This window comes from Phoca vitulina, unplaced genomic scaffold (genome assembly GCF_004348235.1).
Source record: "Phoca vitulina isolate PV1807 unplaced genomic scaffold, GSC_HSeal_1.0 scaffold9, whole genome shotgun sequence".
Classification (NCBI taxonomy): domain Eukaryota; kingdom Metazoa; phylum Chordata; class Mammalia; order Carnivora; family Phocidae; genus Phoca; species Phoca vitulina.
The window spans coordinates 14,311,682-14,330,008 of NW_022589712.1; the positions used below are offsets into that span (position 1 = coordinate 14,311,682).

At 41.2% G+C, this 18,327-nt stretch overlaps 1 protein-coding gene across 14 annotated transcripts in view; it reads left to right on the forward strand.

Moving 5' to 3' along the window:
• The first annotated feature begins 655 nt into the window (after window positions 1-655).
• Window positions 656-18,327, forward strand: part of SYNE1 (spectrin repeat containing nuclear envelope protein 1) — a 437,497-nt gene continuing 419,825 nt past the window's right edge. For 8 of the 14 annotated variants that reach the window (XM_032407641.1, XM_032407643.1, XM_032407635.1 and 5 more), the window contains exons 1-2: window positions 1,084-1,368; window positions 7,994-8,291. In XM_032407641.1, coding sequence (XP_032263532.1) covers window positions 8,225-8,291 — 67 coding nt within the window. In that variant the 5' untranslated portion in view covers window positions 1,084-1,368; window positions 7,994-8,224. Of the gene's footprint in view, window positions 869-1,082; window positions 1,369-1,391; window positions 1,474-1,660; window positions 1,727-7,993; window positions 8,292-18,327 lie in introns of those variants that run through there. The other 6 variants (XM_032407640.1, XM_032407639.1, XM_032407631.1 and 3 more) reach the window with 4 other exon arrangements.

An 18,327-nucleotide genomic window follows, 5' to 3' on the forward strand; every position in this document is an offset into this window, starting at 1 on the left:
AGATCTGGAAGAAAAAGAATTTGAAGAAAATGCACAGCTACATCACAGAGTGTTGGCGGCAAGTGAGGGGAAGGCATGAAGCAAAGATGGCCCCTCCATTTAGCAAATTTAGAGAATAGATTAAAAATTCGAGGGGTAATTATTATTTTTAAGATTCTTGCAGCATAGCTTTCATTATTTCCGTTGCCATAATCCTGTTGGACTTGGGCTTCATTGTTGGTGAAGGGAGACTGTGTTTGACTTTGCTTGGAGACCATAAAACCACAACAAAATAGATTCTCCTGAATGCAACTAGGCAACACCAGGATCTCCTCTACACCATGAGAAGGACTTGTGATAAAAGACAAACGGCTCTGCAATATGCAGCATGCACACAGGGGGTCTGAAGAAACTGAAGGAGGTTCTTCAGCATCATCTTAATGAATAACCAAGAATAAATAGAACTAAGATGGCAAGTGCCTTCTCAGGAAATCTAAGCTTTATAAACAACAACAAAAGCCTGTAGTCTGACCAGTCTCCCTAAAAATTGTTTGCTACTGATCTGACAGGCAAAAGGTCAGCTGTTACGCTCTTTTTGAAAGTTGATTTGAAAGGAGTGTGCTAAATGTCCTCACTGAACTGCATCACTTCCTTCCTGGGACCATCGGGGAGCCTCCCCAGCCTTTCAAGATAGGTTCTGCTTAGAAAGGTCACCCGGGCGGTGGGAACTCCAGGCAAAAGTTAGCGGCTAGTGCAGCGCATCTCTTCCCCGGCGCTCTCGGCCATTCCTTCTCCTCCTCTCCCCCCGTAGAAAGGTTAGCCGAGAGGGTGGGTCACGGCTCGGGTTTGCAGCTGTGGAGAAACGCCGGAGGCCGTGCATCTCCAGGAGGTAGGGGAAGCCTGCGAGAGCGCCTCCAGGCCCCGGTGCCCGCTCTTCCAGGGACCCGCTCATCCTGGAGTCGGGCGCGGGGCGCGGGGCGCGGGGCACCGGGCCGGGGAGGGGTGTGGCGGCGCAGGGGTAGTACCCGCACCCCGCCGGGGGGCTGAACCGCCTGGCCGACCTCCGAAAGGAGCTTTAGTGCAGGGGGCGGGGGAGGGAGGGGGAGGGAGGCCTAAAACCCCAGGGTGCATCCGAGGGGAGGACCCGATTGCAGAGGGAGGGCAGAGTCGCCGAGCAGCTGGGCGCAGGAGTGAGCGAGTGTGCGAGCCGCCCAGGGGAGCGCGGCTGCTGATCTGCCGCGGGCAGGGAGACGGCCGGCGTGTTGTACTCCGTAACCAGGGCGGCCCGGCTCCCCGCAGCCCTGCAACCGCTCGCGAGCTCCCGGAGCCCGCGGCCGGCCGTGCGCTCGCTTTGCTGCCGGGAACCTGGACGAGCCTGGGAGAGTGAAGGTAAAAGGAAAGGAGGAAGAGCGAGAGAGACATGGAAGGAAGGAAAGAGAGAGAGAGAGAGAGAATATGAATGTGGGTGCAAGCCGAACAATTTGCAGACAAATTGTAAGCAAGTTTGTACTTGCATGCTGGGGTTGTGCGTGCTTAATGGGAGGGAGAGGGCGGTGATGGTGGTGGTGGTGGTGTGTGTACGTGTATGATACTCAGGGATGAGATAAGGAGGTGGGGAGCGTCCTCCCTGCATCTCGTACGTAGATATCCCTATTAATATCCCCCTCTCGGATTGTCATTTCCGCTTGTGGCACTTCTCTTGGGCTCCAGTGATGCAGAAGCGAAAGGCAGCCAGCCTCTTGTGATGGTCGGTACTGTTGCTACTATCAGATGGGAGATGCAGGGCGTTGGACAAATTCTAGGAGCCTCCCTTCCTCCACTCTCGACTGTTTTAGGAAGGGCTGGGGGAGGGGAAATGGGTAGCACGGCCCAGGGCTTGAAGACCGTGCGGAGGCCGGGGCTTCAGACTGCTGGGGGTTTCACCGTGCAATTGCTTCCAGGCGGAGCCTTCGCTAGAGGGCAAGATAACTTTCATCTCCTCTCCGGAAAGACTGGTTTCAGACGCAGGTTTTGCATTGCTGCGGGAGGAGTTCTGTGCAATGGTGGTTCACAGGGCGGCAGGTGCATGGCAAAGGGCAGGAAAATATTGCGAAATAAAGCAGCTCTCGGCCGCTAAGCAAAGAAAGCCCGTCGGGAAACCGGGTTGGGTGTGCTGCCCCGGGGTGACAGAGCTTGGAGGTTCCAAGTTCAGGCCCAGCCTAGGGAGAAACATCAGCTGTGAACCCAGTGTTAACATCCTGGAATGTTCATTTCTGAGCTTTTCAGTTTGGGGTGGAAAACCTGTATGTATCTGACGTTCTTCTGTGAACGTTAAGAAAGTTCTAAGCGAATTATTTTTCTCTTCTTGAGTGTCTGTATTTTTGTCTTCATCTTTACTAAAGGAAGCATTTGTATACAAAAGCGAGACTTGCGCAAGAGACAATGTAGTAATTTTCAGTTAAACAACAGTTATTAATATGACCCACATCTGTATAAAATGCTGATCTAATCCTTAGTCATGAAGATTCTTCTTTCAGAGGCTTGCTGTTCCCCATGATGAAAAAGATAAATAGTATGGATAAAAAGTTCCTGATATTGCCAGAACAGTGTAATAAACACACATAGCTATTTTTTTTTCTTGTGTTTTTGAGCCTGTTTCTCACTTTGTGGCAAATTTAGAACAAAATGTACCAGATCGATGCTAACTTAATATGTTTCATGCTGAAGATAAAAGGCACGTCTTCAGACTGACTCAAATACTAATATTGCTAGCTTTTGATAATATTTGCTCCGCTATTACATTATAGACTCATTTTTATCTCTCTTAACTAATGATTTTTCACAAACTGGCTTGTTTCTGTTCTCATTGTCCCCATATAAAAATTCTTGTCACTTGATTCCTTCCTCTTGCCGGGGAGCAAGGGTTGGGAAAAGGTAGTTTACCGTTCAGAATCTTTCAAGAATTGCTTGTGTTGAATGTGCAGGACCGGCTCTCTAAGTCTGCAGCACACATAGCTTCTTGGAAATGAAAGGAGGTGTAACTGAACAGGATGTAGGAAGCCCACAGATGGGCAAGTTTGGTAGCGTTTTCTTAGCTCTAGATACTGCAGCCACACCCCGTGGCCTGACCTTGACAGGCACGTGGGGCCCAAGGCTCCCCTGTGAGGGAATCTGCATTTCTCTTCCTCTTAGATGTGTTGTAGGTGCCCTTCCTTGTGATCTAGTCCAACCAGAGCTAGTGTTTGGCAAGGGGTGTGATATATATACTCTAGCAGAGTAGGGGAGGAAGGTAGCAGATATCTTGGGGCCTGATTTATACTCCAAGCTTACCAAAAAAAAGTTGAATCATGACGCTTCATATCTGTCATGCTGATCAGCTCTGTACTTCATCTTTTGCTTACTTGTTTACATTTTTGTTCTTCCATAAAAAGGGCTGATTCTTATTACCCTGTACAGTTCATAATAATGAATAATTCACAGTACTATTCACTGATAACCCGTACACATACATTAGTAGTGTATTTATATTAACGCCAGATGTCCTTCTCCTTCCCTACTGCTTAGCCATCTTGGTGTTTATTAATTGGTACCATTGCTAAAGGATGAATACAGAAAAACAATAATTAAATTTAAAATTAGACACTTAATGTGACTCACTCCAGCAAAGGACTTAGATGTAAGGGGGTGGAGGTATATTTACTGGCTTTTTTATTTTTGTTTAATAGTGAATTTTAATAGGGGTCCTATCCTTATACATATTTAGGCGTCTATTTTAGTAACATTTATGCTTCTTGCTGCTCTGAATCTGTTTGTGTTTTATGGTCTCAGTCCATCGTTTTCAGGTAGAAATGAACCACATCATCTCTGGTGGTCTCAGGGTTTGCAATTTTCTGCTCTAGTTTCCCGATACCTAAAATTGTAGTTGCATTGCTTTACGATGTGCTCTTGGAGCCTAGCAGTGTTCTTCCTAGTGTTTTCCTCACGCATTTCTTTTTAGGAGCACAAACAAGAAACTGTTTTGGCAGCTGGTTGACCATTCTGCTTAGAGACTGGAGATACCGAGTTTTGATGATTCACTCCTGTGCTTTTCACAGGTGCCGCTAGAAGAGTATGTGGTTCAGATAGGAGAATCCCCCATAGCAGACAGTATTCCCCCTGCTTTCTGCACAACCAATACAGCAGATGGTTATTAATCGGGCATTCAGTTTGCTCGCACAGTTCCGTGGACAGATCTCACCCTACTTTGTTGTAGTATTATTGATAACCTCTCCCCCTCTGATACGTAAGCTCTAAGAAGGGCTTATCTGTCATGTTCATTGCTATTTCCTCAGTACCATTGTCCTTTATGAATAGTTTCTCAATACGTTTTTAATGCTTGAAATAAGCATTGGGCTCTTAATTCTCTGCTAGGTGTGGTGGATGTACGTAGCTGCAGTGGGATCTTAGTTCCTTCTCCTGGAAGGATTTGGAGATCGTGCTGGGACTGTTAATTGGTACACAATCCATCAATGTCTACCTGATTCTCCCTTTCTATCCCAGTACTGGACCCCTCCCCACCACCCCGCTGCCCACAATCTCCTGCACCTATGAAAAACTTTTTAAATTTCCCTGGGAATAGTGAGCTTGCTGACGGCGCCGGGCCTTCCTCTGATGTTCTGGCTCTGTAGGTCATGCCCACAACCAGAACACTGCTAGGGAATCGGTCAGTTCCACGAGTGAATTTCAAGCTCTCGTGACTTTGTACCAGTCATTATTTCAGCTGACACTTGTGCTGCCATTGGCTTTGCAACTGACAAGCCCACTGGAGAGCGCCTCTCCGTTTTGGGCCCACTTCTCATATAGCGTATTGGAGAAACTGAGGCCAGGAGAAGGAAAATGGAAGCCAGTTATTTTCTGGAACTCTGTTACATGCAAACGATCTCCGAAGAATATTACATATTGATCTTTTAAAATTTAACTTATGCAGGGCGCCTGGGTGGCTCGGTTGGTTAAGCGTCTGCCTTCGGCTCAGGTCATGATCCCAGCATCTTGGGATCGAGCCCCGTATCATCGGGCTCCCAGCTTAGCGGGGAGTCTGCTGCTCCCCCTTCCCCCCCCACCCCCCCACCCCGCACGTGCTCGCGCATGCTCTCTCTCTCTCTCAAAAATAAATAAATAAAATCTTAAAAAAATAAAAAAATAAATATAACTTACGCAGGATAAAATTAATTTAGCATAAAAGAGCTTCACTTTACAGATTAAGAAACAAGTGTTCAGAAAAGTTATCTTTTCTTAAGGTCACATGGACAAAATTAAGACTCTGCTCCAGATCTTTCTTAGTCCATAGTGTGCGTATGTCCTGGTACCACACTCCTTGTGATAGGCCATTGTTGAGGACCTCCATACACAGAACCAGCTCAAACTCACCCAGCCAGTTGGAACAAAGCTAAGCCTAGAACTCATATCTTCTAATCTCCAGTCTCCTTTTATATTTGTTTTATTACTTTGAAATTTCTTATCATATCATATGTCCCTTTAAGTGACAGTATCAGTAAAAAGCAAGAATATCGTAATTTCACAAAGGAGGAAATGTGTGTATACACGAATGATGAAAGCAAAATATTTTATCTTATATCTGAAAAAGGAAGGATATTGCATTAACTTCTTTTGCAGTGAGGAGGAAGGAGTTTTCTGGGGGTTCTCTCATCGAGGGAAAGTATTATGAAGTTGACTCTAAAACGAAAATATAGATCGAGGGCTTAGCATGTTCTCAGGGAAGGGTGGGATGTCAAAACAAAACGAGTTACAGACTCTGCCTGCAGAATGTTCACTGTCTACTCAGAGTGTGGGGCTAACAATGCTGATGAATATAAGACAAATCATATTTATAATAACATGGATTGTTAGTGCTGAGTCTGTACTGGGGTGTTGAGGGATGGCTTCAAGAGAGTGTGGGTCCTGGGCCAGGTATTAGGGATCCTTTGGACCTGCTCAGCTGACAGTGCCCCACACAGGGGAAAGTTGTTCAGCAAGGATAGGAGTATATGAGGTGAAGAGTGTTGGAAGTAAAACCTGCATAGCTCTTCTGGCTGCTGAGCTCAGCTGATGGCACCAAGGTCCACAAATTCTCAAGTCAGAATCCTGAGGGTCATCCAAGACGCTCCGACAACCCCACCAACCGCTTCCTATCTTCCCTCCCTGACCTATCACCAAGTCCTGCACATTTTGCCTCCTAAAGATTTTTTAGATTTTATCCTCTACTCACTCACTGTCCTATTTCAGTCTGCCATCATGTCCTATCTCGACTCCTACATTCCTCACTGATCTTTCTCGATCTTTCAGTCTTGTCTCCTACAGATACACCCTGAAAAATTGTATCTAGAATAATCTAAATCATACTTGGGCATTTCCAGTTTTAAAATCCCTCAGTGGTTCGCTGTTGCCTCCCAGAAAATCAGGACCAAGCTTGTGAGCATAGCACACAGGGCCCTCAACCATCTGGTGTTACCTCCTTCTCCAGCCTCAGCTCCAGAATGTCACCTGGTAGAGTCCTTCATGATCTAACTCTTGGTACTCCCACATAGAATCTTGTGTCCACGACTTGGCTTGAGCTATTCACACTGCCTGGACTGTGTCTTTCATATTTTTCTCCTGACTAGCTCTAACTCATTTACCAAGACTCAGTTCAGGGGTGAGCTCCCTCCCAGAACACTCTTCCAGAAACTTCTTATTGGTTGAGCGCCCATCCTTTGCATTTTCCAGCTTGACCAAAACAGAGAATTCAGGAAAGGGTTAGAAGGGATATGGCCTCTCTGCCCTGGCCACCCCTACCCTAGCCTTCCAACCTACTTTAGAGTCTTCTGTAGGGGAAGGAAAGAAGCTAAATCAAATCCATTTTGACTTCTAAAACCAGAATATTTGAAACTGACGCTTTTAGAATGAAATATTTTTACATTTTTACTGTTTTAATTCATCAAATTGTTATTAGAAGTTAAGATTTTTTAAAGTTATTTTTATTTTTTTTAATTTTAATTCCAGGGTAGTTAACATACAGTGTTACATTGGTTTTAGGGTATACAATATAGTGATTCAGCAATTCTATGCATTACTCAGTGCTCATCTAGAAGCTAAGATTTAATCTCATTCTTGGAAAGTATACAAATGAAACAGCAAAATATATGTACAAAGTAGGCTGAAATAGCATAGATGAGAGAACTTGGGAATATTGAGAAATAGGACTCAATGTTTTGACTTCATAGTACATTCACTTTCATAGATCAATGGAGAAAGATTATAGTTTAAAAAGAACACTACATCAAAAACTAATGATGTAATGTATGGTGATTAACATAACATAATAAAATTAAATTAAAAAAAAAAAAAGAAAACATGGAAGGGGCACCTGGGTGGCTGAGTTGGTTAAACATCTGCCTTTGGCTCAGGTCATGGTCTCAGAGTCCTGGGATCCAGCCCCGGGTCAGGCTCCCTGCTCAGCAGGGGAGTCTGCTTCTCCCTCTCCCTCTACCCCTCCCCCCTGCTCCTGTGCTCTCTCTCAAATACATACATACATACATACATACAATCTTTAAAAAAAGAGAAAACATGGAATAAGCAAACATTTCTTTTTCAGCAACCAACTTTATTTATTTATTTATTTTTTTTAAAGATTTTATTTATTTATTTGACAGAGAGAGACACAGCGAGAGAGGGAATACAAGCAGGGGGAGTGGGAGAGGGAGAAGCAGGCTTCCTGCCGAGCAGGGAGCCCGATGCGGGGCTCGATCCCAGGACCTGGAATCATGACCTGAGCCGAAGGCAGACGCTTAACGACTGAGCCACCCAGGCGCCCCAGCAACCAACTTTATTATATATATCTCATGTATGCATTTATTTTGTCAGATCTAAAGATTCCTAGCATTTGCCTAGTACTTTATACATGTTTCACTTGGTAATGAATCTTCTATTCAAACTGAATAGAAATAGTTTTCTTTTTAGCATTAGGGGAACCTATGTAGATTTTTTTTTTAATATTGTACTTTTTCTATTTGTTCTTCAGGTTCCTGAGTTCATTTAAGAGAACAGTCTTAAAAGAAGGAAAAGGAAAAGGGGTTCAGTCTTTGGAAGTGCTCCCCCCTCGCTCGCTGCTGCAAGGGCCTGGGATTCGTGTGTGACCCGATAGAGTGATCCGATAGATCTCGGGAAGCTGCGCTATGTTTTCCTGAGTGGCGTGCTGCTCCTGCACCCTGGGAGAAGTCTCTGGTGCGGGTTTCATGCTTCAGGAGGCACCATGGCGGCCTCCAGGATGGCCTCACGGTCTCCTCGGGACATTGCCAACGTGATGCAAAGACTGCAAGGTAAGGGGCAGAGATGTCACGGCTGGTTTAGTATTTTTAAGTACACTTTAAAGTTCAACTACCAGCTTCACTCAGGGTCTCTTCAATTCGCTTGCAGTTTCTTTCCGTTTTAGGAGACGACAGCAAGGAATCACAAGGTGATGTCTCTTTTCCTAGCATTTTCAGACTAGTCCCTGCTCTTTGAAGGTGCTGTCTTTTTCATGTAGCAAAAGGACAAAGACCAAGCTCTCTGTTGGCTGGGTGTTTGCATTAGTGTGGCCTTGATGGTTACTCAGCGACCAGTTGGGAATTAAGTTATCGTCAAACTGCCCTTCAATCACCAAGGACAATACCGCACGGTGACAGTGCACGAGGTTATCGTGACGATGGCGACAAAAACCGTACACTCTGGTCAAATAAGTCAAGCAGTAGTTTACTTATCCCAACTGGGAAAGCCCTCAGAGATCTAGAAAGTCTTTAAGCAAAATGAGGTGATGAGGCCCAGAGGGTTTATGACGTGACAAGATTAACGGTGAGGGACAGCGTGTGGACTGGAGCCGAGTTCCCCACCACTGTTCTTTCTCTAACAGCAAACTGAGTTTTAGAAGAGAATTAGCAGTGAAATGTTATGGCAGCTTATAGATTAATTCTATAATGAATAAATTATGCAATTAACAAAGTCATTGTGAATTAAACATGCATTTAAACATGTATATTCCTTAAACCGTGGAAATAATCGTCTGTAAGAATATAAAACTATTGCTTCCTTGTCACAATCCTAATCCTTCCTCCCCCAGCTTCAAATGTATATTTTTAGATATAAAAATGTCCAAATTTAACTCTCTGTCAAGAGAGCTTAAAAGTAATGTTACACTTGGCTTTTTGTTTTTCTAGTCTTTCCAACAAGTGATCATTGTGGTTCGGCACCACAGACATCATACTGATCTCTCACGGTCCCACTTTCCTTGCTTTACAGTGTATTCGATGTGCATAGTGGCCATTTCCAGTGAAGCACTCTTGACTTTCAAATATAGAAGAGAATCTGGGTATTCACAGCCCAGAGCATGCTCTCAGCTATAGAAAGGCAGGGAGTTTCTCCGTGTCTGACCAGGGACCACTAATTTCACTGAAGCTCCTGTAATCACAAGGCTCCCACTCATGTTGATTGTCCTGGGCTGATTTTTGGAAGTTCAATGCGAGTGGTGCTTGTTTCCCATTTATTGTTGGAAGATCTCATTGTCATGCCAGAAAGAGCCTGGTTGGATAAAAGATCAGATCCTTGCTGAATATGTGGGCATAGACCTCCTCCGTAGGCCAGAAAAACCTCTGATTCGGTCTACACAATGCCAAGGGTCTCCAACTGAAGTTTTACGTCTTTATTTGGGGAGATGGGATACTGAACTTGGAGTTCCATTTTTCTGTCTGTGTCTGTCTTTGCTGTTTCCTGGGCACAAATTCCTGAGCCATTTTGTGCCTCAGTGACGTCATTTATGAAATGATGGAAAGGAAACTAGCAGGTCCCTTCCAAAAGTGTGGGGGAGATAATTAGGTAATAAAGCACATTTTCCTTTGAGTCTATTAAATGTGAAAATTCTCTGGATGACATACACACACACACAATAAAACAAAATTGTACAGATTAAGTTTGAAAAAAGTAATTTGGAATCAGATTATGATTCTACAGTTTACTCTTTATTCTTATTTTGGTTTGAATGAGTTTTTTTTTTAAACTAAGGTAGTGGCTGGGGTAAGAAGAGAGGGAAGAGGACTGATGCCTCAGTGTTTTATTATTTTCTGTAGTGTACAGATAAGTGGTATTTCTTGAGAGATGTGTGGAGTGGAGTCCCCACTCCCATGCCTGGCCTGTGATGGCCAGGATGTCCTATGTAACATCTGTGCATTTTGGGACCCCGCTTGTAAAATGCGGACTGTTCTCACTCTGGATTGTTTCAAGCTCAGTGAGATGATGACAAAAGGTGCTTTAAAAATTATAAATACTTCCATCTGTGAGCTGTTCAAATAGTCATGGCAGAAAAGTGGACGAAGAGGCTTGATAATTTGTTGCAAATTTTTCTAGTCATGCAGATTTGAGGATGAATGTTAATGGTTTTATATATTCCATGCTATCTAAAACTAGTAACTTTATTATATAATAAAGTGACTATACTCACTGTATTAATTACTTTCCCCTTATTGGTAAAAGAAAGAATTATAACATGTCATAAGGCTCTCTGACAAATTTAGAACAATAAACCTTTTGATAGGAGACAAAATTTCTGAGCACTAGATATTTATCATTAATTTTTAGCATCAATTATTTTATACATATATATGTTATTCGTGGCAACAAAATGTAAGGTCTGTATTGCCACAAAATGCAATGGATCTAGCCTACAGCAGTGGAAACAATGTAAGGGCTAGAAGTGAATGTGATCTGGTGGCTGTTCACATATTGATCTACTGGGTTACTTGTGCTGATTCATCTGGCTAGGTCTGTGTCTCCCCTGCATCTCACTTTTCATTGTGCATCCTGCTGATGCTTGGAGCCCAAACAAGAGTCACCTCCCTGGACAGAGGAGACCTGTTTTCTGTCAAGGGTATTTAGTGATTCTTCTTGCCTGCTGGAACCTCCAAACCAGTGACCATGGTGCTAATAAATGGAGGGCTGGTGTTATTGCCCAGATAAATGTGACAAATGAGGGGATGTGTTTGAGGAAAAATAAATCTGTTACCTTAAATAGAACCAGAGCTGCTATTTGCAAAGTTCAAATCCATAAGAACATTCTTCTAGAATCCCCTTTTCTTTGCTCAGATAGATAATCCAAGCAACTAATTTTTTTTTCCCCCCTCTTGGGTTTTATTGTCATATCAGATCTGCGTATAACTAATAAAAATCATGTAGCTTTGAATAGCGGCAACTTGGCTTTGCTCTCTTGCTTATTTAGTTTACAACCATAATTGTTGACTGTTTGTCTGCTTTTAATTTTTATTTCTAGTGCTAGGAAATTGAAGCACACACAGATGGCTTCGTGAGTTAGTTGCTACTGTAGCAGTTCAATATTTCACCTTTGCCAATATTTGTGCTTGTTTGAGCGTAATGTTTTCGGCTGGGATCCTGAATTATGGATGAGCAGGCTGACTGCAGTGCAGAGTTCCATTTGCTCTTAAGAATAATGAATGTTTCTGTAACTTTCATCAATTTAAATATAACCTTAAAAACAAATACAAGGCAATAGGATAATACAGGAGTATTAAAATTTTAAATGCACATAATTAGTATATACATTTTCTGCTCTTTAAAGGCTAACTAAGGGGACCCATTTCATGGTGGCTTATGGAGTGACTTTAGTTTTTAGTCACATCTAAAAAAAAGTAGATGTCTGAACTCTTAAGATTATTAATTTCTTTAAGTTACTGACAGTATCTTTGTAGATTTCATCATGCTGCTGCATAATGTCTGCTTTAAAAAGATTTGTTGAATGGCTTTTATCAAATACCCTTTTTTTCATTTTTTTATTTGAAGATAATCTATCAAAGTTTGAGGATTTTTAAATTAACATATTTAAATGTTTGTTATCGTAAGACAGGGCAGCATCCATGCAATCTTACAGAGTGAGTGGTAAATGCCAGAGAAGATTCAAAATGGGCATACTACGGTGTCTATTTAGAGATTACTTTGATAAAAAAGGAGGATTATTGACTGCAAGGTCGAGTTTTTATTTTTAAACCTGTGAATAAATTCAAAGAAAAAGAAATGAGAACAGTGATTAATATGTATTCCTGGAGATATCTCTAAGTTTGCTAACTGTTCAGTAAAAGATAATCATGGCCTCCCTCTAAAATTGCTTTTATGACTAACTTTAAACTCTTTTTGGTTAAATATAATATTTCCTCTGAATCCATTATACTGTAAAAGAAAACTTCAAACTAGCAAATGAGTTAACTGAAAAGTAGAATCAACAATAATAAATAAATAATGAAGTAATTTTTGGTATTTAATTTTTTTAATTTAAATTCAAGTTAGTTAACATATAGTGTAGTATTGGTTTCAGGAATAGAATTTAATGACTCCTCACTTATATACAGCACCCAGTACTCATCCCAACAAGGGCCCTCCTTAAAGCCCATCACCCACTTAGTGCATTCCCCTACCTCCCTCCCCTCCAGCAACCCTCAGTTTGTTCTCTATAATTAGAATCTCTTATGGTTTGCCTCCCTCTCTGTTTTTATCTTATTTTATTTTTCCTTCCCTTCTACTATGTTCATCTGTTTTGTTTCTTAAATTCCACATACGAGTGAAATCATATGTTATTTGTCTTTCTCTGGCTGACTTCTTTCACTTAGCATAATACACTCTAGGTCCATCCAAATTGTTGCAAATGGCAAGATTTCATTCTTTTCTGTTGGCTGAGTAATATTCCACCTTACATATGCACCACATCTTCTTTATCCATTCATCAGTCAATGGGCATTTGACCTCTTTCCAAATTTTGCTATGGCTGATAGTGCTGCTATAGATATTGGGATGCATGTGTCCCTTTGAATCAGCATGTTTGTATCCTTTGGATAAATACCTAGTAATGCAATTGCTGAGCCATAGGGTAGTTCTATTTTTAACTCTTTGAAGAAATTCTATATTGTTTTCCAGAGTGGTTGCACCAGTTTGCATTCCCACCAACAGGGCATGATGGTTCCCCTTTCCCCTTATCCTTGCCAACATATGTTTTTTCCTGAGTTGTTCATTTTTGCCATTTTGACAGGTGTGAGGTGGTATCTTATTGTAGTTTTGATTTGTATTTCCCTAACGCTGAGTGATGCTGAGCATATTTTCATGTGTCTGTTGGCCATTTGGATGTCTTCTTTGTGGAGAAATATCTGTTCATGTCTTCTGCCCATTTCTTAACTGGATTATTTATTTTTCGGTTGTTGATTTTGATGAGTTCCTTATAGATTCTGGATACTAGCCCTTATCCAATATGTCATTTGCAAATATCTTCTTCCATTCCGTAGGTTGCCTTTTAGTTTTATTGATTGTTGTGCAGACAACAATCGCTGACCTTCGCTGTGCAGAAGCTTTTTATTTTGATGGGGTCCCAATAGTTCATTTCTGCTTTTGTTTCCCTTGCCTCTAGAGACGTGTTTAGTAATAAGTCCTTGTGGCCAAGGTCAAAGAGGTTGCTGCTTGTGTTCTGCTCTAGAATTTTAATGGTTTCCTGTCTTACATTTAGGTCTTTCATCCATTTTGAATTTATTTTTGTGTATGATGTAAGACAGTGAGCCAGTTTCATTCTTCTGCATGTCGCTGTCCAGTTTTTCCAACACCATTTGTTGAAGAGACTGTCTTTTTTCCATTGGATATTCTTTCCTACTTTGTTGAAGATTAGTTGGCCACAGAGTTGAGGGTCCATTTCTGGGTTCTCTATTCTGTTCCATTGATCTATGTGTCTGTTTTTGTGCCAGTACCATACTATCTTGATGATTACAGCTTTGTAATAGAGCTTCAAGTATGGGATTGTGATGCCTCTCACTTTGATTTTCTTTTTCAACATTACTTTGGCAATTCAGGTCTTTTCTGGTTCCATACAAATGTTAGGAACTCTGTGAAAAATGCTGGTGTTATTTTGATCGAGATTGCATTGAATGTGCAGGTTGCATTGGGGCAGTATAGACATTTTAACAATATTTGTTCTTCAAATCCATGAGCATGGACTATTTTTCCATTTCTTTGTGTCTTCTTCTATTTCTTTCATAAGTGTTCTATTGTTTTCAGCATATAGATCTTTTACTTCTTTGGTTAGGTTGATTCCTAGGTATCTTATGGGTTTTGGTGCAATTGTAAATGGGTTTTTGGTGCAATTGTAAAAAGATTCCTTGATATCTCTTTCTGCTGCTTCATTATTAGTGTATAGAAATGCAACAGATTTCTGTACATTGGCTTTTATATCTTGCAACTTTGTTGAATTCATGTATGAGTTCTAGCAATTTTTTGGCTGAGTATTTTGGGTTTTCTACATAGAGTATCATGCAATCTCCATATAGTGAAAGTTTGACTTCTTCCTTGCTGATTTGGCTGCCTTTTATTTCTTTTTGTTGTCTGATTGCCGAGGTTAGGACTTCTAGTACTATGGTGAACAACTGTGGTGAGAGTGGACATCTCTGCTGTGTTCCTGACCTTAGGAGAAAAGCTCTCAGTTTTTCCCCATTGAGAATGATATTTGCTGTGGGCTTTTCATATATGACTTTTATGATATTGAGGTATGTTCCCTCCATCCCTAATTTCTTGAGGGATCTACCAAGAGAGGATGCTGTATTTTGTCAAATGCTTTTTCTGCATCTATTGAGAGGATCATAGGGATCTTATCCTTTATTTTATTAATGTGTTGTATCACGTTGATTGATTTTCGGATATTGAAACACCCCTGCAGCCGAGGAATAAATCCCACTTGATAGTGGTGAATAATCCTTTTAATGCACTGTTGGATTCGATTAGCTAGTTAGTATCTTGTTGAGAATTTTTGCATCCATGTTCATCAGGGATATTAGCCTGTAATTCTCCTTTTTAGTGGGGTCTTTGTCTGGTTTTGGAATCAAGGTAATGATGGTCTCATAGAATAAGTTTGGAAGTTCTCCTTCTACTTCTATTTTTTGGAAGAGCGTCAGCAAGAATAGGTATTCATTCTTCTTTAATTGTTTGGTAGAATTCCCCAGGGAAGCTGTTCGGCCCTGGACTCTTGTTTGTTGGGAGATTTTTGATTACTGATTCAGTTTCTTTGCTGGTTATGGGTCTACTCAAATTTTCTGTTTCTTCCTGTTTCAGTTTTGGTAGTTTATGTTTCTAGGAATTTACGCATTTCTTCCAGATTGCCCAATTTGTTGGCAAATAATTGCTCATAATATTCTAATTGTTTGTGTTTCTGCAGTGTTGATTGTGAGCTCTCCTCTTTCATTTGTGATTTTATCTATTTGGGTCCTTTCTTTTTCTTTTTTATAAGTCTGGCTAGGTGTTTATCAATTTTGTTAATTCTTTCAAAGAACCAGTTTCTAGTTTTGTTGATCTGTCCTACTTTTTTAAAATTTCTATCACTTATTTCTGCTCTAATCTTAATTATTTCTCTTCTTCTGATGGCTTTAGGCTTTATTTGCTATTCTTTTTCCAGCTCCTTTAGGTGTAAAGTTAGATTGTGTATTTGAGACTTCTCTTCTTCTTGAGAAAGGCCTTTATTGCTCTATACTTCCCTTAGGACTACCTTTGCTGTGTCCCAAAGGTTTTGGGCTGTGGTGTTTTCATTTTCATTTGCTCCCATGTATTTTTTTTTATTTTATCCTTAATTTTCTGGTTAACCCATTCAGTTTTTTAGTAGAATGTTCCTCTTTTTAAAAGATTTTATTTATTTATTTGAAAGAGAGAAAGAGTGAGAGAGCACAAGCAGGGGGAGCAGCAGAGGAAGAGGGAGAAGCAGGCTCTCCACTGAGCAGGGAGCCCAACATGGGGCTCCATCCCAGGACCCTGGGATCATGACCTGTGCCAAAGGCAAACTCATAACTGACTGAGGCACCCAGGTAGCTAGTAGGATGTTCTTTAACCTCCATGTATTTGTGGTCTTTCCAAATTTTTTCTTGTGATTGACTTCTAGTTTCATAACACTGTGGTCTGAAAATATGCATGGTATGGTCTCAATCTTTTTGTATTGGTTGAGTCCTGATTAGTGACCCAGTATGTGGTGTATTCTGGACAAAGTTCCATGTGCACTTAAAAAGAATGTGTATTCTGCTGCTATAGGATGTCCATCTGGTCCAGTATGTCATTCAAAGCTACTGTTTCCTTGTCGATCTTCTGCTTAGATGATCTGTCCATTGCTGCGAGTGGGGTTATTAAAGTCCCCTCCTATTATTGTATTATTATCAATGAGTTTCCATAAGTTTGTTTTAATTGATTTATATATTTGGCTGCTCCCAAATTGGGGGCATAAAAATTTACAATTGTTAGATCTTCTGTTGGATAGACCCCTTTATTATGATATAGTGCCCATCTTCATCTCTTATCACAGTCTTTGGTTTAAAATCTAGTTTGTCTGATATAAGTATGGCTACTCCAGCTTTCTTTTGATGTCCATTAGCATGATAGATAGTTCTCCACCCCCTCCCTCTGAATCTGGAGGTGTCTTTGGGTCTAAAATTAGTTTCTTGTAAGCAATATATTCCTGGGTCTTGTTTTGTTTTGTTTTGTTTGGTTTTTTATCCATTCTGATAACCCTATGCCTTTTGATTGGAGTATTTAGTCCATTTACATTCAGAGTAATTGTTGATAGATATGAATTTAGTGCTATTGTATTACCTGTAAAGTTGTTGTTCTTGTAGATTGTCTCTGTTCTTTCTAGTCTTTGTTGCTTTTGGTCTTTCTTTCCCGCTCAGAGGGTACCCTTTAATATATCTTGCAGAACTGGTTTAGTGTTCACAAACTCCTTTAGTTTTTGCTTGCCTTGGAAACTCTTTATCTCTCCTTCTATTCTGAATGACAGCCTTCCTGAATATAGTATTCTTGGCTGCATATTTTTCTAATTCATCACATTTAATATATCATTCCACTCTCTTCTGGCCTGCCAAGTTTCTGTGGACAGGTCTGCTGCCAGCCTTATGTGTCTAGCCTTTAGGTTAAGGGTCTTGTGTCCCTAGCTGCTTTCAGAATTCTCTCTTTATCTTTGTATTTTGCAAATTTCACTATATGTCTTGTTGATTTTGATGTTGTTTTTGTTGACTTTGAGGGGAGTTCTCTTGTCTCTTGGACTTGAATGCCTGTTTCTTTCCCCAGATTAGGGAAGTTTTGAGCTATAATTTGTTCAAATAAACTTTCTGCCACTTTTTCCCGCTCTTCTTCTTCTGGGACTCCTATGATACAGATATTACTGCGCTTTGTGGAATCACTGAGTTCCCTAAGTCTATATTTGTGATGTGATAGTTTTCTTTCCCTCTTCTTTTCAGCTTCATTATTTTCCATAATTTTATCTTCTACATCACCTATTCATTCCTCTGCTTCTTCCATCCTTGTTGTGATTACATCCAGTCAGTTTTGCATCTCAGTTATAGCATTTTTTATTTTGGCCTGACTAGTTTTTAGGTCTTTTATCTCTGTAACCAGGGTTTCTCTGGTGCTTTCTATTCTTCTTTCAAGCCCAGTTAGTATTCTTATGATTGTTGTTCTAAATTCTTGTTCAGATATATTGCTTATATCTGTTTTGAGCAAATCCCTGGCTGCGATTTCTTCCCGATTTTTCTTTTGGGGAGAATTCCTCTGTCTTGTCATTATGTCTAGGTTTCTGTCTTTTGTGTGTTATGAAAGCGTGTTATGTTTCCTGTTCCTGAGAGTAATACTATATTAAGAAGGAGTCATACACTGTCTAGGGCCTGGTGCTTCAGGAAGTGTTTCTGATGTATGCTCTGTGCACACTGTTACTGGGTTTTGGCTGCTCTTTCCCAGAGGTCAGTCCTTTGCAGAGTTCCTCCTTATTTACAATGGGGAGTGTTTGGACCTTTAACTAGGTGTGCTTTGATTTGTTTGTTAAGGTAAGCCTGGGGGGAAAGAAAAGGAGATCCAAGAAAAAAAAAGGAAAAGGAACAAAAAAACAAACAAACAGACAAATAAAAAACTGTAAGCCTGATTCCAAAGAAGAAAGAAATAAAATTAAATTTAAAAAATAATTACAAAAAAAACCAAAAAATAAAGCCTGGTCCTATTTCCACCAGAACTGAAGCTGATGGTTTGGAACACTCTATGATCAGTAGACTTGGTGCATGTGGTGGGGCCTGTGTTGGTCCCCTGAGGGAGAGGCCCAATGCGCTGGCTCATGGTCAGATCTGCCCTAGCAAAGATGCCCCTGCAGTGTGCAGGGGGTGGGGTTTGGTGTAAGGGACTCCAGCCTCTACTGGAGGCACTGTGTTTCTCTCTGAAGTCTGACTGTGCTGGTGGGCTGGGCAGGGGGAGGGGTGGAGGATGGTGTCACTCTGCCTTCTTGTCCCAGGGGAGGGGAACTCATGGCCCCCGTTGTTCAGGAGGCTCTCA